Source organism: Sardina pilchardus, chromosome 5, assembly GCF_963854185.1.
Source record: "Sardina pilchardus chromosome 5, fSarPil1.1, whole genome shotgun sequence".
Classification (NCBI taxonomy): Eukaryota; Metazoa; Chordata; class Actinopteri; order Clupeiformes; family Clupeidae; genus Sardina; species Sardina pilchardus.
In genome coordinates, this window is record NC_084998.1 from 35,776,632 (window position 1) to 35,801,297 (window position 24,666).

Genomic DNA, 24,666 nt, shown 5'->3' on the forward strand with positions numbered 1-24,666 from the left:
GTGTTGATAAGACTCTTCAAAATAAGGAAAGGTCTTCTTAAATTAAATCAAAATGACCTTTTGAGAGGGCACTAGGTAAGTCTCTTCATACTAATAACAACACCAAATAGACATTTTGTAGAGATGCACGATATATCGGCGGCCGATATATTATTGGCCGATAAGTGACATTTTTAAAATATTATTATCGGTCCGATAACAGAATTTCGGCCGATAATTTGCGCCGATATTTTTTAAAGCCCTAATTTCCCAACTACATAAGGCCCGTCTGGCTGCATGCTACTTGAGCTTGGTTGGTTACCTCTTCCTCAAAATAATGCAAGCTGTGTGGATGTATTTCACCATTCTAACAATATCTGCGTTTAATCTATGCAGCTCAAAATCCTCTCCTGAACGATCTTCATTTTAACCTAAGCAGAGAGCGTGTGTTATGTCTACACGTACTACCGCGCTAGTCGGGGAGACTAACAAAGTTTTTGGTGGAACAAATCCGTAGATAAGTAGTTCTAAGTGTTATATTTGCATTTCGTTCCGTTGGGTTTTGTAATATTACCGCTGCAGCACTGCATGTTGTGCGCAACAGAAGGTACTTTTTCTGGACAGCACTCCGCTAATTTGGCCGTCTTTTTTTGCGGTTCGGCTGGAGGTGGCACATGGGAATCAATTAGCCTACAACAAGATACAGTCCGAGGAGTTGCAGCTTTATTTAATTAACCGCTGCTAAAACTATACATAAGTTTCCCACGAAACTCTGATTTGGTCGCTAGATTTTTCACAGCTTCTAGCCATATGCGTTGAGTGTTTACTCCATATGAGAACGATTCATGCACTGTCCCTTGCCACTCACGCACTCGCACCTCAATGACGTCATGTTCACTTAAAGGAGCCACGCATAGGCCCAGGCTATTGCTCTTGTTGACTGCTGTTCCACTGAGGACTATTATGAGTTATGTCCATCACTGGTGGTATACAATTACTGCAATTAAATTATGCATTAAATGTTCATTTTAATTTTTGAATTTTGAATTTATTTTTGAATATTTTTTCTCTAATAGTAATATCGGTTATCGTATCGGTATCGGCCACAACAAGCCGATAAATTTCGGCTATCGTTATCGGCCCTAAAATTCCATATCGGTGCATCTCTAACATTTTGATCTTAATGTAAGATTAATAACCCTTGAATTCTTTAATTTCCCTTTGGGGTTTAATAAAGTATCTATCTATCTATCCATCTCTTGGTTAGATTTTATTTTTTGCAATGTACTTACCTATGTACACTCTAACTATTTTCTAAATTTGTTAATTTCTTTTCTTTGTCATTATATCCTTTCTATCTGTTTATCCTCTTTTTGTATTTACATCTTGTCCAAGGAGTCTGATTCTGCTCTACCTATCTCTGAGGTAATGCAACTTATTTTCCTTCTTGTTTTCAGGAGTTGATCCTATACCTTTCCTCTTACTCCATCTCTATCTCACTCTATCCCCCTTCTGAGATGTATATGACAACATGTGAACATGTTTAGCTTAAAATGTTGGTGTGACTGAGGCTTTTATTGTGCAGGCAGCATGGAGCTTAAAGACACGGGCCCTGACTGAGATGGTGTATATAGATGAAGTGGATGTAGATCATGAAGGCATTGCTGAAATGATGCTGGATGAGAGTTCCATTGCCCAAGTTGCTAGTAAGTGAAATGTGTGTCCCAATGTAATGTGTAGATCTACGTGAAAACTCATCTAATTTCTCTTTTAAAAGCAAGTTCCTGATGTGGAATTTGAAAAGACTTTGTGTGAAATGTTAATTAATCCTCCTAAAGGGCCAGGAACATCTTTGAGGTTGCCAGGGACAAGCCAAGGAGGAGGCCCCAGCCCAGCTGTCAGGTTTTGTATAGATTTTCCGTTCTTAGAAGATCAAATCATGTTAGGCCGCGTTCAGACTGCAGACGAATCTGATTCAAATCTGATTCCTTCTCATATCCAAATCGGATATGGCTCTGTTCAGACTGGGTCACATTAGTAACAGATCTAGTAACAGATTAGTAACTGGGTCACATTAGTAACAGATTTTGACTTAAAGGAGAATTCCGGTGTGAAATTGACCTTAACTGTACCGAAACATGTTGAGGAGTACTTACGTTTGTTAAAGAGCCACCTTCGCTCACCCCCGTGCATTCCAAACTCCGCCGTTTTCAGCCGAGCTTGCAGTAGGCTTCAATCTATTAGATTGGGCAAAACGTACCCTATGCAGCTAAATCGCTATTTTTAAACCATTAAAAAGGTTCCAAGTAACTCCACACTGCATTGGTAGACTTCTGAGGGTCCTGACATTTAAAACGAGATACTTAGAACTTTGGAAGTGCACAGGAAGTTTATTTAAAAAGACTGTTTACAAGCAGTACCTTCATAGAATCTCTCCGCTGGGCGCCATCTTGTGGTGAGTCGCGATAAGTCGACTGACGAGCACAAACGAACAGGAAAGACAGGGGGACATATTGAAAACATTTTGAGCTGTGTTACTCATCATGCCAATGTAGACAGTATAACTATATATTTCCTATGGAATTACTTTTGCAATATGTTCCCCTGTCCTTCCTGTTCGTTCATGCTCGTCAGTCGGCATATCGCGACTTGATTACAAGATGGCGCCCAGCGGAGAGATTCTATGAAGGTACTGCTTGTAAACAGTCTTTTTTTAATAAACTTCCTGTGCATTTCCAAAGTTCTCAGTATCTCGTTTTAAATGTCAGGACCCTCAGAAGTCTACCAATGCAGTGTGGAGTTACTTGGAACCGTTGTAATGGTTTAAAAATAGCGATTTGGAATAGGGATTTGGAATGCACGGGGGTGAGCGAAGGTGGCTCTTTAACAAACGTAAGTATTCCTCAACATGTTTCGGTACAGTTAAGGTCAATTTCACACCGGAATTCTCCTTTAATTTAAGAAGACTTTGACCTATTTTAAGGAGTCTTATCAAGACAAATTTGCTCAACGCATTGACAAATTTGCTTGTTTTAGGACAAATTTACTTAACACATTGGCAGACAAATTTGCTTGTATTCAAGAACACGTGTCTTAAAATAAGTCAAACTTTTCTTAAACTAAGTCAAGGTAAGTATTCTTATACTGAAAACAATGGCAACTAGATTTTTTGATCTTCATATAAGATTAATGATACTTGGTTAGGTTTTATTGGATAAACAGTTTTTGCCGTGCATAACTAAAATGTACCGTTAACTTTAGGCCCATGACCCAGTCTGGTCGGCCCATTACTGGCTTTGTGAGGCCCAGCACACAGTCAGGAAGACCAGGCACTATGGAGCAAGCCATCAAGACCCCACGAACTGCCCACACAGCTCGTCCAGTCACAAGTTCATCTGGGAGATTTGTTAGACTTGGAACGGTACTTGCATTGAATTACTTTTCACAACACAGATATACGGGTCATTCTATTTTTATCGAATATCCGAGATAAACATTTAATTATTTTCCAAAAATTTAATTTTTTTAACAATAATGCAAACTAGAAATGCAATTCCAAGGAATTACCAGTGCATGAAAATGCAAAAATAGATAGATAATGTAGATATGGTTACTAAGGTGTAGCCAGGGTAAACATGGTGGTTGCATAGTTTACAGAGAATTGATAGTGTGAAGGTAGACCGTTTAAAGATGAAACATTCCAGCTCTAACTTAACTAATGATTTCTATTCATGTTAAAATGTTGATTAGCTAACTTAGGTAATGATTTCTAGCAGTTACGCTAAAAATGCTAATTATGCTAGCAACGCTAACTTTATTAACAATGCTAACCAGGTTGATTAGCTAACTTAACCGATGATTTCTAGCAGTAATGCTAAAAATGCTAACTGTGCTAACAATGCTAAATTTGCTAATAATGCTAACCAGGTTGATTAGCTAACTTAGTTTTTTTTTCCCAAATGTTTTTTATTACTTTTTTTACATATTCATTACATACAGTTGAATATTTTAACACAGAAGGATTACATGAATGATGCAACAAAGATAAAAACTAATTAACAGAAAAGACGATTACTATAACAACAACATGAAAAACAAATATAATAATAATAATAATAATAATAATAATACTAATAATAAAAATAAAAATAGCTTCTCAGGTGGCATTAGTTTTCACTTACATCAGACCCCCCATTACCTCCCACATCTTCCAGAAAGGTTAAGAGTGGATTCCAGATCTCCTCAAATTTCCTATTTACCTTTCACTATATATGTTATTTTTTCCATAGCCATATTCATTGCCATTTCTTTTAGCCAGTCTTCTACACTTGGGGCTTTTGTATTTTTCCAAAATAGAGCAATTAAGCGTTTTGCTTGTAACAAGCACATATCAATGAAAATATATTCCCTTTTTCTCAATGATAGTTCAAGAGGGTACAAATGTAGAACAAATGATTTTGCTGATAACGTTAAGCTAATATTTATTATTCTTTTGATCATGTCCTTTACCCCCTTCCAGAAGGTAAATATATGTTCACACTCCCATATGCAGTGATAAAGATCACCTTTGAATTTGCTACATTTAATGCAGGTATCAGGAATATTCTCATTGTACTTATGTAGAATAGCTGGAGTTATATAGGTACGCATCAACCACTTATATTGTAACAGTTTCAGTCTTACACTTACAGTTTGAGTTTGAGCTTCCCTACATGCCTCCATCCAATCATCCATAGACAGGTCTTCTTTTAGATCTTTCCTCCAGGCTTCTAATCTATTAAGTGATGACTCTTGTGATCCTGATACTAAAATTCCATAAAACTGTGAAATTAAACCTCTATTATAACAACCTTTTACCATTTCCTTTTCTAAGCTGTGCAGTATTGGCATCTCTAAAGAGTTCTTTTGAGACACAAAAACAAAATTTCTTATTTGCAAGCTAACTTAGTTGATGATTTTTTGCAGTTATGCTAAAAATGCTACCCATGTTAACAATGCTAACTATGCTAACCATGCTAACTTGCTAGTGAGGACTTTTATTTTGAAACATTTGTTGCTAGGGTATCCAAGGTGGCCACTATCAAGAAACAAGAAGTTACTGCAGTATAATCATGTTGGTTGCTATGGAAACGGTCATAAACACTTAATTTTAATAGTTGCTATGTTGGTTGCTAGGTACATGGAGGTTTCATGTAGTTGACTGGAGGCATAGTGGATGATAACTGACAGTTGGAATGGTTGAACAGTTCAATAGTTGAGTAGTTTCAATGGTTAAATGATTTAATAGTGTATTATTGCATTGAGGACTTTTATTTTGAAACAGTTGTGGACAAAGGAAACAGTTTAACAGGATATGTGTAGTCTTCTGAAAGACTGTATGCTTAAAGCCAGAGAAACTGACAGTTGGTGCCCAGGTGGCCGGCCACCTGGCGTAAGATTCTAATTGCTGCCGTGATGTCATAATGAGCAATGTTAAGTCTATGGGGGAAATTGTAATAGTTTTTAACTAATAGTTTAAAAAGTATAAAAGTTACAAAGTTGAAAAATACAAAGCCCACATCGCGTAAGTAAGACCTACGCGACAAAATTTGAATGGAGTTTCTACGTTAAGCGGTTGAAGCTGAATTGCGTGCGTTAGAAGAAGAACTAGAAATGCAATTCCAAGGAATTACCAGTGCATGAAAATGCAAAAATAGATAGATAATGTAGATATGGTTACTAAGGTGTAGCTAGGGTAAACATGGTGGTTGCATAGTTTACAGAGAGTTGATAGTGTGAAGGTAGACAGTTTAAAGATGAAACATTCCAGTTCTAACTTAACTAATGATTTCTATTCATGTTAAAATGTTGATTAGCTAACTTAGCTAATGATTTCTAGCAGTTACGCTAAAAAATGCTAATTATGCTAGCAATGCTAACTTTACTAACAATGCTAACCAGGTTGATTAGCTAACTTAACCGATGATTTCTAGCAGTAATGTTAAAAATGCTAACTATGCTAACAATGCTAAATTTGCTAACAATGCTAACCAGGTTGATTAGCTAACTTAGTTGATGATTTTTTGCAGTTATGTTAAAAATGCTATCAATGCTAACTATGCTAACCATGCTAACTAGCTAACTTGCTAGTGAGGACTTTTATTTTGAAACATTTGTTGCTAGGGTATCCATAGTGGCCACTATCAGGAAACAAGAAGTTACTGCAGTATAATCATGTTGGTTGCTATGGAAACAGTCATAAACACTTAATTTTAATGGTTGCTATGTTGGTTGCTAGGTACATGGAGGTTTCATGTAGTTGACTGGAGGCATAGTGGATGATAACTGACAGTTGGAATGGTTGAACAGTTCAATAGTTGAGTAGTTTCAATGGTTAAATGGTTTAATAGTGTATTATTGCAGTGAGAACCTTTATTTTGAAACAGTTGTGGACAGAGGAAGTAGTGAAACAGGATCTGTAGTCTTAATGAGATTGTATGCTTAAAGCCTGAGACAGAAGGTGCCTCTCATAGCGTTTACGCGTCCTCTCTCGCTCCTCACTGATCTACATAAAGAATGATGGAGCGGCAACAATGGGATAGTCTAGCCCTTCTTCTATCTTTCTTTATGTAGATCATTGAGGATCGAGGAGCGAGGGAGGACATATAAACGCTGCTTGAGAGGGACCCACAGTAAATACTTTAAAAGTTGTATGTAGAGTCTAATTAATGTTGATAGACAGAATGTTTAATGGATGTTGATAGGCAGATTGTTTAATAGATATTGATTGACAGTTTAATGGGTGGATGAGTGAATGGTCTGAAGAAGATGAATGGATAGAATGTTGGATGGAATGTGCCTTATATTCTTGTTTAGAGAGACACTGATACAGCTCTCTGAGAGTAGTTGACACAGGTGTAATCAATTTAACTGGCTAGTCTTACGAGAGCCAGAGTACTCTTAAAGCCTGAGACAGAGTAAATCATTTAAAAGTTGAATGTAGATAGTCTAATTAATGTTGATAGACAGAGAGTTTAATGGATGTTGATAAACAGATTGTTTAATAGATGTTGATAGACAGTTTAATGGGTGGATGAGTGAATGGTCTGAAGAAGATGAATGGATAGAATGTTAGATGGAATGTGCCTAAGAGAGCCAGCCTGAGACAGAGTAGATTGTTTAAAAGTTCAATGTAGAGCGTCTAATTGATGTTGTTGATAGGCAGACTGTTTAGAATGGGTGGATGAGTGAATGGTTTGAAGAAGATGAATGGATATAAAGTTGGATGGAATTAGGAGGACTTATTTTGATACTGTTGTGCGCAGAGGATACAGGGGAACAGAATATGTAGTCTTCAGAGAGGAGCCTGAGAGAAACTGACAGTTGGTGCCCAGGTGGCTGACCAGCTGGGGTAACATTCTAATTGCTGCCGTGATGTCATAATGAGCAATGTTAAGTCTATGGGGAAATTGTTAATAGTTTTTAATTTATAGTTTAAAAAGTATAAAAGTTACAAAGTTAAAAAATACATTGCGCTGATGTCCTAAGCAAGACCTTCGTAACACAGTTTGAATGAAGTTTCTACGTTAAACGGTTCAAGCTGAATTGCGTGCGTTAGAAGAAGAACTAGAAATGCAATTCCAAGGAATTACCAGTGCATGAAAATGTAAAATAAATTATAGATAGATAATGTAGATATGGTTACTAAGGTGTAGCTAGGGTAAACATGGTGGTTGCATAGTTTAAAGAGAGTTGATAGTGTTAAGGTAGACATTTTAAAGCGTAAACATTCCTGTTCTAACTTAACTAATGATTTCTAACAGGTATTCTAAAATGTTAACTATGCTAACAATGATAACCAGGTTGATTGGTTTACTTGGCTAATGATTTCTAGCAGTAATGCTAAAAATGCTAACTATGCTAACAATGCTAACTATGTTAACAATGCTAACCACGTTGATTAGCTAACTTAGCTAATCATTTTTAACAGTTATGCTAAAAATGCTAACTATGCTACTAATGCTAACAATGCTAACTATGTTAACAATGCTAACTAGGTTGATTAGCTAACTTAGCTAATCCAGACCTTACTTAGCTACAGACCTACAGAGCTAACTTAGCTAATCATTTCTAGCTGCTATGCTAAAAATGCTAACTATGCTAGCTATGCTAACTAGCTAACTTGCTACTGAGGACTTCTATTTTGAAACATTTGTTGATAGGGTATCCATGGCTGCCACTATCAGGAATAAAGAAGTTACTGTAGTAAAATCATGTTGGTTGCTGTGGAAACGGTCATAAACGCTTAATTTTAATGGTTGCTATGTTGGTTGCTAGGTACATGGAGGTCTCATATAGTTGACTGGAGGCATAGTTGAAGATAACTGACAGTTGGAATGGTTGAACAGTTAAATAGTTGAGTAGTTTCAATGGTTAAATGATTTAATAGTGTATTATTGCAGTGAGGACTTTTATTTTGAAACAGTTGAAAGAGAGTTTAACAGGATATGTAGTCTTCACAGAGAGATTGTATGCTTAAAGCCTGAGAGAGAGAGGGCTGCTGCAGGTGGGGCTGGCCACCTGGCATAAGATTCTAATTGCTTAATGATCCGATTGTGATGTCATAGAGGCCAATGTTAAGTCTATGGGGAAATTTTTAATAGTTTTTAATTTATAGTTTAAAAAGTATAAAAGTTACAAAGTTAAAAAATACATTGCGCTGATGTCCTAAGCAAGACCTTCGTAACACAGTTTGAATGACGTTTCTACGTTAAACGGTTCAAGCTGAATTGCGTGCGTTAGAAGAAGAACTAGAAATGCAATTCCAAGGAATTACCAGTGCATGAAAATGCAAAAATAGATAGATAATGTAGATATGGTTACTAAGGTGTAGCTAGGGTAGACATGGTGGTTGCATAGTTTACAGAGAGTTGATAGTGTGAAGGTAGACAGTTTAAAGATGAAACGTTCCAGTTCTAACTTAACTAATGATTTCTATTCATGTTAAAATGTTGATTAGCTAACTTAGCTAATGATTTCTAGCAGTTACGCTAAAAATGCTTATTATGCTAGCAATGCTAACTTTACTAAAAATGCTAACCAGGTTGATTAGCTAACTTAACCGATGATTCCTAGCAGTAATGCTAAAAATGCTAACTATGCTAACAATGCTAAATTTGTTAACAATGCTAACCAGGTTGATTAGCTTACTTAGTTTATCATTTTTTGCAGTTATGCTAAAAATGCTAACAATGCTAACTATGCTAACCATGCTAACTAGCTAACTTGCTAGTGAGGACTTTTATTTTGAAACATTTGTTGCTAGGGTATCCATGGTGGCCACTATCAGGAAACAAGAAGTTACTGCAGTATAATCATGTTGGTTGCTATGGAAACGGTCATAAACACTTAATTTTAATGGTTGCTATGTTGGTTGCTAGGTACATGGAGGTTTCATGTAGTTGACTGGAGGCATAGTGGATGATAACTGACAGTTGGAATGGTTGAACAGTTCAATAGTTGAGTAGTTTCAGTGGTTAAATGATTTAATAGTGTATTATTGCAGTGAGGACCTTTATTTTGAAACAGTTGTGGACAGAGGAAGTAGTGAAACAGGATCTGTAGTCTTAATGAGATTGTATGCTTAAAGCCTGAGACAGAAGGTGCCTCTCATATATAGCGTTTACGCGTCCTCTCTCGCTCCTCACTGATCTACATAAAGAATGATGGAGCGGCAACAATGGGATAGTCTAGCCCTTCTTCTATCTTTCTTTATGTAGATCATTGAGGATCGAGGAGCGAGGGAGGACATATAAACACTGCTTGAGAGGGACCCACAGTAAATACTTTAAAAGTTGTATATAGTCTAATTAATGTTGATAGACAGAATGTTTAATGGATGTTGATAGGCAGATTGTTTAATAGATATTGATTGACAGTTTAATGGGTGGATGAGTGAATGGTCTGAAGAAGATGAATGGATAGAAGGTTGGATGGAATGTGCCTTATATTCTTGTTAAGAGAGACACTGATACAGCTCTCTGAGAGTAGTTGACACAGGTGTAATCAATTTAACTGGCTAGTCTTAAGAGAGCCAGCGTGTACTCTTAAAGCCTGAGACAGTAAATAATTTAAAAGTTGAATGTAGATAGTCTAATTAATGTTGATAGACAGAGAGTTTAATGGATGTTGATAGACAGATTGTTTAATAGATGTTGATAGACAGTTTAATGGGTGGATGAGTGAATGGTCTGAAGAAGATGAATGGATAGAATGTTGGATGGAATGTGCCTTATATTCTTGTAGAATGGAGAGACACAGCTCTCTACTGAGAGTAGTGGATACAGATACAGGTGTAATCAATTTAACTGGCTAGTCTTAAGAGAGCCAGCCTGAGACAGAGTAGATTGTTTAAAAGTTCAATGTAGAGCGTCTAATTGATGTTGTTGATAGGCAGACTGTTTAGAATGGGTGGATGAGTGAATGGTTTGAAGAAGATGAATGGATATAAAGTTGGATGGAATTAGGAGGACTTATTTTGATACTGTTGTGCGCAGAGGATACAGGGGAACAGAATATGTAGTCTTCAGAGAGGAGCCTGAGAGAAACTGACAGTTGGTGCCCAGGTGGCTGACCAGCTGGGGTAACATTCTAATTGCTGCCGTGATGTCATAATGAGCAATGTTAAGTCTATGGGGGAAATGGTGATAGTTTTTAACTAATAGTTTAAAAAGTATAAAAGTTACAAAGTTGAAAAATACAAAGCACATATGGCATAAGCAAGACCTACGCAACAAAGTTTGAATGAAGTTTCTACGTTAAACGGTTGAAGCTGAATTGCGAGCGTTAGAAGAAGAAGTTTAACTAGAAATGCAATTCCAAGGAATTACCAGTGCATGAAAATGCAAAAATAGATAGATAATGTAGATATGGTTACTAAGGTGTAGCTAGGGTAAACATGGTGGTTGCATAGTTTAAAGAGAGTTGATAGTGTGAAGGTAGACAGTTTGAAGATGAAACGTTCCAGTTCTAACTTAACTAATGATTTCTATTCATGTTAAAATGTTGATTAGCTAACTTAGCTAATGATTTCTAGCAGTTACGCTAAAAACGCGTATTATGCTAGCAATGCTAACTTTACTAACAATGCTAACCAGGTTGATTAGCTAACTTAACCGATGATTTCTAGCAGTAATGCTAAAAATGCTAACTATGCTAACAATGCTAAATTTACTAACAATGCTAACCAGGTTGATTAGCTAACTTAGTTGATAGTTTTTTGCAGTTATGTTAAAAATGCTAACTATGCTAACAATGCTAACTATGTTAACCATGCTAACTAGCTAACTTGCTAGTGAGGACTTTTATTTTGAAACATTTGTTGCTAGGGTATCCATGGTGGCCACTATCAGGAAACAAGAAGTTACTGCAGTATAATCATGTTGGTTGCTATGGAAGCTGTCATAAACACTTAATTTTAATGGTTGCTATGTTGGTTGCTAGGTACATGGAGGTTTCATGTAGTTGACTGGAGGCATAGTGGATGATAACTGACAGTTGGAATGGTTGAACAGTTCAATAGTTGAGTAGTTTCAATGGTTAAATGATTTAATAGTGTATTATTGCAGTGAGGACCTTTATTTTGAAACAGTTGTGGACAGAGGAAGTAGTGAAACAGGATCTGTAGTCTTAATGAGATTGTATGCTTAAAGCCTGAGACAGAAGGTGCCTCTCATATAGCGTTTATGCGTCCTCTCTCGCTCCTCACTGATCTACATAAAGAATGATGGAGCGGCAACAATGGGATAGTCTAGCCCAGGCCTATTCAACTAGCGGCCCGCGGGCCAGATGTGGCCCGCTTCAAATTTCCTGTGGCCCGCGTGTCTCGTCATGAGAATGAACTCGCTTTGACGGGTGTGCATAGATCTTCATATGATTGGCGAGTAGCGCACTGTCGGCCCGCCCCTATTGGCCAGACTAATTCTTCCAGTTATCTTCACTCAGAGAACACAGCACATCACTACACAAACTGACATTTCCAAATGTGTAACTAGTTTAAAATCTTATCATTAAATGTTGATTAAATTACGATTTCTTACCGCCAAAGATTCTAAACCTAAATTTGCGTGCGCAAATCAAAAATGTTACAATCATACCCGGTCTCCGTTCCTCCGAGCCCTCAGGAAAGTTAGTGAAGGAGCTGTGGTTTGTAGAGAATTGCCTCTTGACTTTATATTCCTTTCCAGCGATGGATTCGTTGCACAATAAACATGAAAGTCTCGTACTTGTTGCAGAGGGTAAAATGAACGATTCTCGTTGTCAATTAGACGCTTCTTTAGACAGAGCCATCTTCACTCCACTCGTGGGAATGTTATTGTTTGTGATTTGCGCAGGCTCGAAGTTTAGAATCTTTGGCGGTAAGAAATCGTGAAATAGATAAACAGAGGCAGAGCTGGCATTACTTTTTCTTTAAATTCAATGCTAAGTATATTTGAGAGATTGGCGCTGTAGGCTACTGTGTGTGTTTGAAACACTTATGAGCCTAATTATCTTGAAGTAGGCTAGTTAAATCAACACTGCAATTTTTCCCACTGATGCATGACATCAGGTATGAAATACTATGTATATACAAATACTTGTATAGTTTGTGTGGCAGCCTATTACCTGTCTGAGAAGATTTTTTTTTTATGGATATGGATAATAGGCTATGTTCTTAGTTTCTATGCCAGTGTGTAAAATTCAATTGAATTGAACTGAATTTTACTCTGATTTTATCAAATATTGTTGGATACAATTATTTTGCGGCGTCTTATTTTATGCGGCCCCTGAAAACCCAGTGATTTTTCCATTCGGCCCTCTTGGTACTGAAGTTGAATAGCCCTGGTCTAGCCCTTCTTCTATCTTTCTTTATGTAGATCATTGAGGATCGAGGAGCGAGGGAGGACATATAAACGCTGCTTGAGAGGGACCCACAGTAAATACTTTAAAAGTTGTATGTAGATAGTCTAATTAATGTTGATAGACAGAATGTTTAATGGATGTTGATAGGCAGATTGTTTAATAGATATTGATTGACAGTTTAATGGGTGCATGAGTGAATGGTCTGAAGAAGATGAATGGATAGAAGGTTGGATGGAATGTGCCTTATATTCTTGTTAAGAGAAACACTGATACAGCTCTCTGAGAGTAGTTGACACAGGTGTAATCAATTTAACTGGCTAGTCTTAAGAGAGCCAGAGTGTAGCCTACTCTTAAAGCCTGAGACAGAGTAAATAATTTAAAAGTTGAATGTAGATAGTCTAATTAATGTTGATAGACAGAGAGTTTAATGGATGTTGATAGACAGATTGTTTATTAGATGTTGATAGACAGTTTAATGGGTGGATGATTGAATGGTCTGAAGAAGATGAATGGATAGAATGTTGGATGGAATGTGCCTCATATTCTTGTAGAATGGAGAGACACAGCTCTCTACTGAGAGTAGTGGATACAGATACAGGTGTAATCAATTTAACTGGCTAGTCTTAAGAGAGCCAGCCTGAGACAGAGTAGATTGTTTAAAAGTTGAATGTAGAGCGTCTAATTGATGTTGATAGGCAGACTGTTTAGAATGGGTGGATGAGTGAATGGTTTGAAGAAGATGAATGGATATAAAGTTGGATGGAATTAGGAGGACTTATTTTGATACTGTTGTGCGCAGAGGATACAGGGGAACAAAATAGTCTTCAGAGAGATTGTAAAGCCTGAGAGAAACTGACAGTTGGTGGCCAGGTGGCTGACCAGCTGGGGTAACATTCTAATTGCTGCCGTGATGTCATAATGAGCCATGTTAAGTCTATGGGGGAAATTGTAATAGTTTTTAACTAATAGTTTAAAAAGTATAAAAGTTACAAAGTTGAAAAATACAAAGCCCACATCGCGTAAGTAAGACCTACGCGTCAAAATTTGAATGGAGTTTCTATGTTAAGCGGTTGAAGCTGAATTGCGTGCGTTAGAAGAAGAACTAGAAATGCAATTCCAAGGAATTACCAGTGCATGAAAATGCAAAAATGTATAGATAGATTATGTAGATATGGTTGCTAAGGTGTAGCTAGGGTAAGCATGGTGGTTGCACAGTTTAAAGAGAGTTGATAGTGTGAAGGTAGACAGTTTAAAGCTTAAACATTCCAGTTCTAACTTAACTAATGATTTCTAACAGGTATGTTAAAATGTTAACTATGTTAACAATGATAACCAGGTTGATTGGTTTACTTAGCTAATGATTTCTAACAGTTATTGTAAAAATGCTAACTATGTTAACAATGCTAATCAGGTTGATAAGCTAACTTAGTTGATGATTTCTAGCAGTAATGTTAAAAATGCTAACAATGCTAACATTCTAACTTGTTAGTGAGGACTTTTATTTTGAAACATTTGTTGATAGGGTATCCATGGTGGCCACTATCAGGAATGAAGAAGTTACTGCAGTATAATCATGTTGGTTGCTATGGAAACAGTCATAAACGCTTAATTTTAATGGTTGCTATGTTGGTTGCTAGGTACATGGAGGTTTCCTGTAGTTGACTGGAGGCATAGTTGATGATAACTGACAGTTGGAATGGTTGAACAGTTAAATAGTTGAGTAGTTTCAATGGTTAAATGATTTAATAGTGTATTATTACAGTGAGGACTTTTATTTTGAAACAGTTGTGGACAGAGGAAACAGTTTACAGGATATGTAGTCTTCAGAGAGATTGTATGCTTAAAACCTGAGAAAATGACAGTTGGTGCCCAGGTGGCCGGCCACCTGGCGTAAGATTCTAATTGCTGCCGTGATGTCATAATGAGCAATGTTAAGTCTATGGGGGAAATTGTAATAGTTTTTAACTAATAGTTTAAAAAGTATAAAAGTTACAAAGTTGATATATACATTGCCCACATCGCGTAAGTAAGATCTACGTAACACAGTTTGAATGAAGTTTCTACGTTAAACGGTTCAAGCTGAATTGCGTGCGTTAGAAGAAGAATAATAAGAAGAAGATGAAGAAGTTGAAGACTAGGAAGAACAGTACAGTGCATTTTCATGCACTGTAATAATAAGAAGAAGAAGACCGAGGAAGAACAGTACAGTGCATTTTCATGCACTGTAATAATAACTAGAGAAAGCAATTCCAGGGAATTACGAGTGCATGAAAATTGTTGTCATAGTTGATGACAATTAACAGTTGGAATGAGCAAAAAGTTAAACAGTTGAGTAGTTCAAATAGTTGAGCTATTTAATAGAGAATTATTGTGTGAGGACTTTCATTTTGAAACAGTTGTGGGCAGAGGAAACTGTTGGTGGGATACATAGCTGATGACAACGGTAATTCGGAATGGCTAAAGAGTTAAAAAGTTGCATAGTTTAAATAACAGTTGATCTGAACAGTTGATTAATTGAGTAGTTTAAATGTTTAATTCTTTAATTGTGAATAATTGTAGTAAGGACTTTCATTAAGAAACAGTTTCAAGCAGTAGAAACAGTTGGAGGGAGTCAACAACAGTTGAGTAGTTCAAATAGTTGAGCTATTTAATTGAGAATTATTGTGTGAGGACTTTCATTTTGAAACAGTTGTGGGCAGAGGAAACTGTTGGTGGGATACATAGCTGATGACAACTGTAATTCGAAATGGCTAAAGAGTTAAATAGTTGCATAGTTTAAATAGTTACATTATTAAATACGGAATAAGGACACTAATGACTTATTTTGAAACAGTTGTGGACAGAGGAAATAGGTGGTGGGAGTCATAGTTGAAGACAACTGGCAGTTAAAATGGCTGAACAGTTGATTAATTGAGCAGTTTAAATGTTTAATTCTTTAATTGTGAATAATTGTAGTAAGGACTTTCATTATGAAACAGTTTCAGGCAGTAGAAACAGTTGGAGGGAGTCATAGTTGATGACAGCTGACAGTTAAAATGGATGAAAAGTTAAATAGTTTAACAGTTTAAATAGTTGAATTAATTGATAGTGAATTATTTGAGAGAGGACTTTTATTTTGAAAAGTTTCAGGCAGTAAAAACAGTTGGAGGGAATCATAGTTGATGAAAACGGACAGTTGGAATAGCCAAACACTTAATAGTTGAGCAGTTAATAGTTGAGCAGTTTAAATAGATGAGTAGTTTAAATAGTTGAATAAATTAATAGTGAATTATTTTAGTGAAGACTTTTATTTTGAAACAGTTTCAGGCAGTAGAAACAGTTGGAGGGAGTCATAGTTGATGAAAACGGAAAGTTGGAATAGCCAAACAGTTAAATAGTTGAGTAGTTTAAATAGTTGAATGAATTAATAGTGAATTTAGTTTCAGGCAGTAGAAACAGTTGGAGGGAGTCATAGTTGATGCAAACTGACAGTTGGAATAGCCAAACAGTTAAATAGTTGAGTAGTTTAAATAGTTGAATTAATTAATAGTGAATTTAGTTTCAGGCAGTAGAAACAGTTGGAGGGAGTCATAGTTGATGAAAACGGAGAGTTGGAATAGCCAAACAGTTAAATAGTTGAGTATAAATAGTTGAGTAGTTTAAATAGTTGATGACAACTGACAGTTAAAATGGCTGAACAGTTAAATAGTTGAGTAGTTTAAATGGTTGAATGATTTGATAGTGAATTATGGTAGTGAGGTTTTTTTTTATTTTGAAACAGTTTTGGGCACAGGGAACAGTTGAATAGGATCTGTAGTCTTATTAGAGCCAGACTGTACGCTTAAAAGCCTGAGAGAGAGAGTTCTGGCATACAGTAGGATTCTAGAAGCCTTAGAGTTCTGGGATAGGATTCTAAAAGCCTGGGAGAGAGAGTTCTGGCATAGGATTCTAATCGGTGATGTCATAATCATAATGTTAAGTCTATGGGGAAATGTTGATAGTTTTAATTAAATAGTTTAAAAAGTATAAAAGTTACAAAGTTGAAAAATACATGTCTCCAGTCACCTAAGTAAGATCTACGCAACACAGTTTGAATGAAGTTTCAAAGTTAAACCGTTGAAGCCGCATTAAACGCACAAAAAGCGTTAGAAGAAGAATAAGAACTATAATAAGAACTAGAGAAAGCAATTCCAGGGAATTACGAGTGCATGAAAATTGAGACAAAGATAGAGGTGAAGTAGAGAAAAGGTTGAGGGGAGTCATAGTTGATGACAATTAACAGTTGGAATGAGCAAAAGGTTAAACAGTTGAGTAGTTTAAATGGTTGAACGATTTGATAGTGAATTATGGTAGTGAGGACTTTTATTTTGAAACAGTTGTGGGCAGAGGAAACTGTTGGTGGGATACATAGCTGATGACAACTGTAATTCGGAATGGCTAAAGAGTTAAATAGTTGCATAGTTTAAATAGTTACATTATTAAATACGGAATAAGGACACTAATGACTTATTTTGAAACAGTTGTGGACGGAGGAAATAGGTGGTGGGAGTCATAGTTGAAGACAACTGGCAGTTAAAATGGCTGAACAGTTGATTAATTGAGCAGTTTAAATGTTTAATTCTTTAATTGTGAATAATTGTAGTAAGGACCTTCAATATGAAACAGTTTTAGGCAGTAGAAACAGTTGGAGGGAGTCATAGTTGATGACAACTGACAGTTAGAATGGCTGAACAGTTAAACAGTTGAATAGTTTAAATAGTTGAACTAATTAATAGTGAATTATTTTAGTGAAGACTTATTTTGAAACAGTTTCAGGCAGTAGAAACAGTTGGAGGGAGTCATAGTTGATGAAAACTGACAGTTGGAATAGCCAAACAGTTAAATAGTTGAGTAGTTTAAATAGTTGAATTAATTAATAGTGAATTTAGTTTCAGGCAGTAGAAACAGTTGGAGGGAGTCATAGTTGATGAAAACGGACAGTTGGAATAGCCAAACAGTTAAATCGTTGAGTATAAATAGTTGAGTAGTTTAAATAGTTGATGACAACTGACAGTTAAAATTGCTGAACAGTTAAATAGTTGAGTAGTTTAAATGGTTGAATGATTTGATAGTGAATTATGTAGTGAGGATTTTTATTTTGAAACAGTTTTGGGCACAGGGAACAGTTGAATAGGATCTGTAGTCTTATTAGAGCCAGACTTTATGCTTAAAAGCCTGAGAGAGAGAGAGTTCTGGCATACAGTAGGATTCTAGAAGCCTGAGAGTTCTGGGATAGGATTCTAAAAGCCTGGGAGAGAGAGTTCTGGTATAGGATTCTAATCGGTGATGTCATAATCATAATGTTAAGTCTATGGGGAAATTTTGATAGTTTTAATTAAATAGTTTAAAAAGTATAAAAGTTACAAAGTTGAAAAATACATGTCTCCAGTCACCTAAGTAAGATCTACGCGACACAGTTTGAATGAAGTTTCAAAGTTAAACCGTTGAAGCCGCATTAAACGCACAAAAAGCGTTAGAAGAATAAGAATAATAAGAACTAGAGAAAGCAATTCCAGGGAATTACGAGTGCATGAAAATTGAGACAAAGATAGAGGTGAAGTACAGAAAAGGTTAAGGGGAGTCATAGTTGATGACAACTGACAGTTAAAATGGCTGAACAGTTAAATAGTTGAGTAGTTTAAATAGTTGAATTGTTTAATAGTGAATTTAGTTTCAGGCAGTAGAAACAGTTGGAGGGAGTCATAGTTGATGAAAACGAGTTGGAATAGCCAAACAGTTAAATAGTTGAGTATAAATAGTTGAGTAGTTTAAATAGTTGATGACAACTGACAGTTAAAATGGCTGAACAGTTAAATAGTTGAGTAGTTTAAATAGTTGAATTATTTAATAGTGAATTTAGTTTCAGGCAGTAGAAACAGTTGGAGGGAGTCATACAGTAGTTGATGAAAACGGACAGTTGGAATAGCCAAACAGTTAAATAGTTGAATATAAATAGTTGAGTAGTTTAAATAGTTGATGACAACTGACAGTTAAAATGGCTGAACAGTTAAATAGTTGAGTAGTTTAAATAGTTGAATTGTTTAATAGTGAATTTAGTTTCAGGCAGTAGAAACAGTTGGAGGGAGACATAGTTGATGAAAACGGACAGTTGGAATAGCCAAACAGTTAAATAGTTGAGTAGTTTAAACAGTTGATGACAACTGACAGTTAAAATGGCTGAACAGTTAAATAGTTGAGTAGCCTAGTTTAAATGGTTGAACGATTTGATAGTGGGCACAGGGAACAGTTGAGCAGGATCTGTAGTCTTATTAGAGCCAGCCTGAGAGAGAGAGAGTTCTGGCATACAGTAGGATTCTAGAAGCCTGAGAGTTCTGGCATAGGATTCTAAAAGCCTGGGAGAGAGAGTTCTGGCATAGGATTCTAATCGGTGATGTCATAATCATAATGTTAAGTCTATGGGGAAATTTTGATAGTTTTAATTAAATAGTTTAAAAAGTATAAAAGTTACAAAGTTGAAAAATACATGTCTCCAGTCACCTAAGTAAGATCTACGCGACACAGTTTGAATGAAGTTTCAAAGTTAAACCGTTGAAGCCGCATTAAACGCACAAAAAGCGTTAGAAGAAGAATAAGAACTATAATAAGAATAAGTGGAATAACAGTAGAGTGCATTTTTCATGCACTCTAATAATTGGAATAACAATAGAGTGCATTTTTCATGCACTCTAATAAGTGGAATAACAGTAGAGTGCATTTTTCATGCACTCTAATAATAAGAAGAATAGGAAGAACAGTACAGTGCATTTTCATGCACTGTAATAATAAGAAGTAGTAGAAGAAGAAGAAGCCTAGGGATAACAGTACAGTGCATTTTCATGCACTGTAATAATAAGAAGTAGAAGAAGAAGCCTAGGGATAACAGTACAGTGCATTTTCATGCACTGTAATTATGACTATTAAACTCAGATTGGCCACTGCTTTTGTTTCACGGTTTATTAAAACACCCATTAATTTTTGAATTCTCTAGTGTAGATTTATTTGTTACTGTATAAGGAGAGAACGGTGAATGAAGGAAGAGATGGTCTCTTCTCTCAAGGCAAAGTCTCTCAGTTTCGAACACTGCGAGCTACAGTGTAAAATAACGTGCACCTATACACTTAAGCCAAAAAATTAAAAACACAGGAAAAGTAAAAACTATAAGATAATGATCATATAAAAAATAAAAATGTGTCCTTAAAACATTAATTCCACAACCAACGGTCCAACAGAAAAGGTAAAGCAATCTCTTCAAAAAACTCCCACAAGACAAGAGAAGGAAAAGGCCGATCTAGCCACGTTTAGAAGTCCATTTGATTCTGCAAAAGCCTGTAGGCTATACATATTCCACAAGAGGCGTGAAATATGTATATATGTATATGTATTAAAATATATAGCTATTCTGTCTTGTTCTGGAATTATTTGGAGAAAGTTCTGTGCCACTGGCACTTGTGATTTTAAAGGGCTACAGCCATAGGGCAGAGAGATAAAAGGTGCATGCATTATGGCAGAGAAAAGTGAGTGATCACGACGAGCCCTATCCTCTGCTTAGGCTTATACTTGCCCACTCAGCCTTGGCCTATACTTAAGCAATATAGCACGAGTGGGAGTGGGTTGTTGCTGGATATTCCCACGGGTGTTGTTCGGCCGTAGCCACGAGACCGGAGGCCGAGTGGCGCAGGCAACAACACCCGTGGGAATATCCAGCAACAACCCACGATCACGAGTGCTACAGTGGGTACGGGTTGAGAATGCACCTTTTGCCGCGGGACTCCCGAAGAGATCCCGTAGGCTGTCAAGCCGATTTTTTTCGAGGCTAAGCCAATGTACCCAAACAACTACCAGGTGACAGAAAGTTTCAACCCGCATTTCAACTGCATTTAATGATGAAGACCGCATATCCGTCTCATTTAATCATTAAAATGAAGGTGATGACTGGCGAAATTAATCAAACGACGTTTCAATAAACCACAGTTGAAATGAATGAAAATGGTTTTAGAAAATCGCCTATAGGCCTATCAGAAGGAAATAGCCTTCAATTCAATCTGAAAGACTCGATAGGCAACCTTAGATTAATTCATTAATTCATCACGGTTACAAGACCGCATTTCCGTGAATAGGCTATTGTTGTCAAGGCGAAGACGAAAGAGATGGACATTAGGCTACATTTATATGCTAAGAATACTTAGAAATGTTTATAGGCTATTTTGAAATGGAGGCATGCGTTCATTTTAACCGGCGACGCTGGGTACATGTACCCAGCACTTTAACCGTAGGCTACATGCACGAAGAAGATCGCTTTTTTGTAACATTGTAACAATGGATGGTCAGATATGCGATAGGGCCTAACCATCGACTAGTAAGTAGGCCTAGCTCCGCAAAATACATTTCAAGCAACTTATATAGATCTTGGTATGCATGTTCATGTTGATTCAGAGATAGGCATAGACTACCATAGGCTACTATGCGTCAAGCTATACAGCATTTTATCATGTGGTAAATTAATGACTAACGTCCGTTTATCATGTCAGAACTTTTGATCGGCGTTTCAAGTGCATGTCGTGAATATCAAATAAACTCGACTGGCTGAATCCCTTATATTTGTTGGCAACTGTTAAAATATTCAAAGCCATGCACTGGTAAGGAATGGTATACGACCGGATAAACGACCAGTATTTAGTTTCACTGTCCTCCACTGCTCACAGCGCAATTTCGAATAGCCACGGACGGAACTACGATTAAAATGTTTAAGCTTTGTAGGCTACTGTATTTCGTAGAGGGCATAGTTATTAACTTTGAAAAATGTCTCTGCCCCCCGCGAAAGGAGGCATATAGCCTACATTTTCATGAGGAGTACTCTGCAAACCAAAGCATATTAAAAGGCATAGGCGCTAGGCCTATTGAGCTGAAAGAGCACAGCTGTGGCGCAACTAGTTGAGCGCCTGCACTGCATGCTGGCGACCCGGGTTCAATTCTCACTCAGTCATCCTCTCCAGATCCCGCCAAAGAAAGGGCAAATTTGCTCCAAAAATAAATGTTAAAGATTTTTTAGTTTTGCAATTTTTTTTTATGTTTGCGATGTCTGCTGAAAAGAGCTATATTTTTTTCAAAATTTTAAGTTAACTTCTATGTCAATTCGTGGTTCAGCATTCACACTCACATTTACATAATTAGTGTCTGTCGAGAAGGGGGGGGGGGCGCGGAGGCAGTCGTCCACAATGCGCGTAGGTGATGAACTGGTTAGACGAGTGTGGGGGAGGGGGAATGATCGCATAAGACAATTTGCTCTTCATGAAGCTGTTACAATGGTGTGTTATGTAGTAGGCCTAAATGCTGCGCCGACATCGGCCGTCTGTAGGCCTATACCGTCTTTAAGCGTTTTTGTCCGAATCCGTTGGAGACCGAAAGTTGGTAGGCTACTAAAATAAATTGGATGAAGTGGTACAAAAGTAAATGCTTCAACACAAAGTCTATGCCACTGCTCAGGGTGAAAGGATAGTGAAAGCCTAAGGCAGCGATTCCCAAACTTTTTATTTATAACGCACCAACTTCAACATCTTCATCTAGGCCTTAAGCCACAAGCTAAAAAGGCAACACGGGTAAAAAGGCCCTCGTTTAAGACATGACCACACAACAGCATATGCTCATTCCCACGCAACATTTCGAATTTATCATTCTGAACGTGAGCTAGATTGAGCGCTATGAAACGTCAAGTCAGGGTATATGCCTATATGCGGGACATTCTAAAACGGTTAACGTGAAAAAGCTTAACGTGGCTTAAGGGCGGAAAACAACTATCAATCATCACCAAATTTCTCATGACCATATATTGTCATGGACACTTAAACCTGTCAAAAAAACTAAACCGTAATCCAATGATTATAGAAGATATCTCACATTTAGGCTACGTTGTCTTCTTCATTGGCGCCTATGGCGAGAAAAAGGCTTTGGTTTAATGTATTGTGGCATCACAAGGGGACGTGTGGTAGAGGGACGCTATATTCCTCTACAGAAGGGGCTACCAAATGACAAGATGACCGCCACCCAAACTACATGTCCCAGAATGCATCGCGCGGACAGGTGCAAATGCCTCAGTCCCTTGATTAAGGCAGGTGCTCAAGCATTAAGGGAACAAAGGGTGCAGCAGAGACAGAGGGTGTTTCTCAAAGTCAAGGATTGGTCCTTCCAAGCCACTGAGAATTTCGGAGAATTTTGAAGGATGCATCGATGGATCCTTGGAGTGAAGAAATAACCCACAATCCTTTGCATTAGAAATGTTCTGATGGTGCGGTTTAAAAAAAAAAAAGAGGGAGAGGGAGATGGAAAGTAGATGCCAAGAAGCAGTGCGTGTTAATGTAGGTTAAATATGATTTATCAAGTGTTTTGTTAAAGGGACACTTCATCGATTAGTATTAAGCTTTGTATCTTTAGAAAACCAGTCATGTTTTTGAATGGTCGTGCATCATTCCCTCAGTTTGCCTTAAGATGGGAGAAATACGGATTTCAATGTTGGACTTCCTGCTTTCAATCATAATTTTACATCATTGAAAGCAGGAAGTCCTATTCACGGGATTCATTGAAATCCGTATTTCTCCCATCTCAAGGCAAACTGAGGGAATGATGCACGACCATTCAAAAACATGATTGTTTTTTTAAAGATACAAAGCTTAATGCTAATCGGTGAAGTGTCCCTTTAATGGCATCATATATTTGCTCAGGCATTTATATCAAGTTATTGTGCATATTCATCATAAATGCATATGTCAATGTGCATGAATAAGTTGTGATAAGACTTGTTATTAATTTATCAGCGAACTTTGTAGAAGTTTAACATTACCGTTGCTGTTGCCAATTACCGGTATAACTTTCCATTGACACTAACATAATTATAAACTACGGATTGTGATACGTGAAGACCAAGTCGAATGTGGAAATACTGTAGGCTACTCCAAAAAGTTTATTTAGAGGAAAGTGCAGCTGCAGTTGTCGGAACTCAATTTCCACGGTTCTAATTAAGCGCGCAGCCGGAACCGTGCACAATTGACGTGCACTTCCACACTCGCTAGGCTGTTCCATTGCATGTGATCTTGACGGCTGGAGAGGATAATGGGAAGGTGTGTAGCCTTGTCTCTCTAGCACTCGACTCGAAAGAAAGCATTCTATCAAGGACGAGCTCTTGACTTTGAGAAACACCCAGAGAGTGTTTCTCAAAGTCAAGGATTGGTCCTTCCAAGCCACTTTTTCAAGGACGTTGCATCATCAAATCTCGTCAAGCACTGTTCCAAAGTCAAGGATGCTTTCAAATTCTAGCAAGTACTGAGTCCATCATTCTGAGAATTTCAGAGAATTTTGGAGGATACATCGATGGATCCTCGGCGTGAAGAAATAACCCACAATCCTTTGCGTATGGACGATTAGACATTTTCTGACGGTGTGATTTAAAAAAAAGAGGGAGAGGGAGATGGAGAGTAGATGCAAAGAAGCAGTGCGTGTTAATATAGGCCAGGGATGGGCAACTTTCATGACTAAGAGGGCCACATTTTTTTATCATCACCATCAGAGGGCCAAATGTGGCCGCGCACTTCTGCACATCTGATGCTGCAAAATAATTCTGAATAAGAACGAAATATGTCAATTTTCATGCTCAAATGCATTTTTAACATAGACTCCCTAACAACAAATACAAATATTTTACAGCCAGTGATAAGTATTATTTTCAGTGCAAAGGGCTCACATAAATCACCATTCAATGATGGCACAGAACTGAAAAACAATGGCCCATCATGAAGTGCA

At 37.1% G+C, this 24,666-nt stretch overlaps 1 protein-coding gene across 2 annotated transcripts in view; it reads left to right on the forward strand.

The window, feature by feature from the left end:
- The window catches only part of ttc8 (tetratricopeptide repeat domain 8), a 97,054-nt gene that overhangs the window by 22,105 nt on the left and 50,283 nt on the right, over window positions 1-24,666 (forward strand). Inside the window, exons 2-5 of one of the 2 annotated variants that reach the window (XM_062537388.1) lie at window positions 1,375-1,404; window positions 1,565-1,685; window positions 1,818-1,881; window positions 3,241-3,400. In XM_062537388.1, coding sequence (XP_062393372.1) covers window positions 1,375-1,404; window positions 1,565-1,685; window positions 1,818-1,881; window positions 3,241-3,400 — 375 coding nt within the window. The remainder of the gene's footprint in view (window positions 1-1,374; window positions 1,405-1,564; window positions 1,686-1,817; window positions 1,882-3,240; window positions 3,401-24,666) is intronic. The other variant, XM_062537389.1, reaches the window with a different exon arrangement.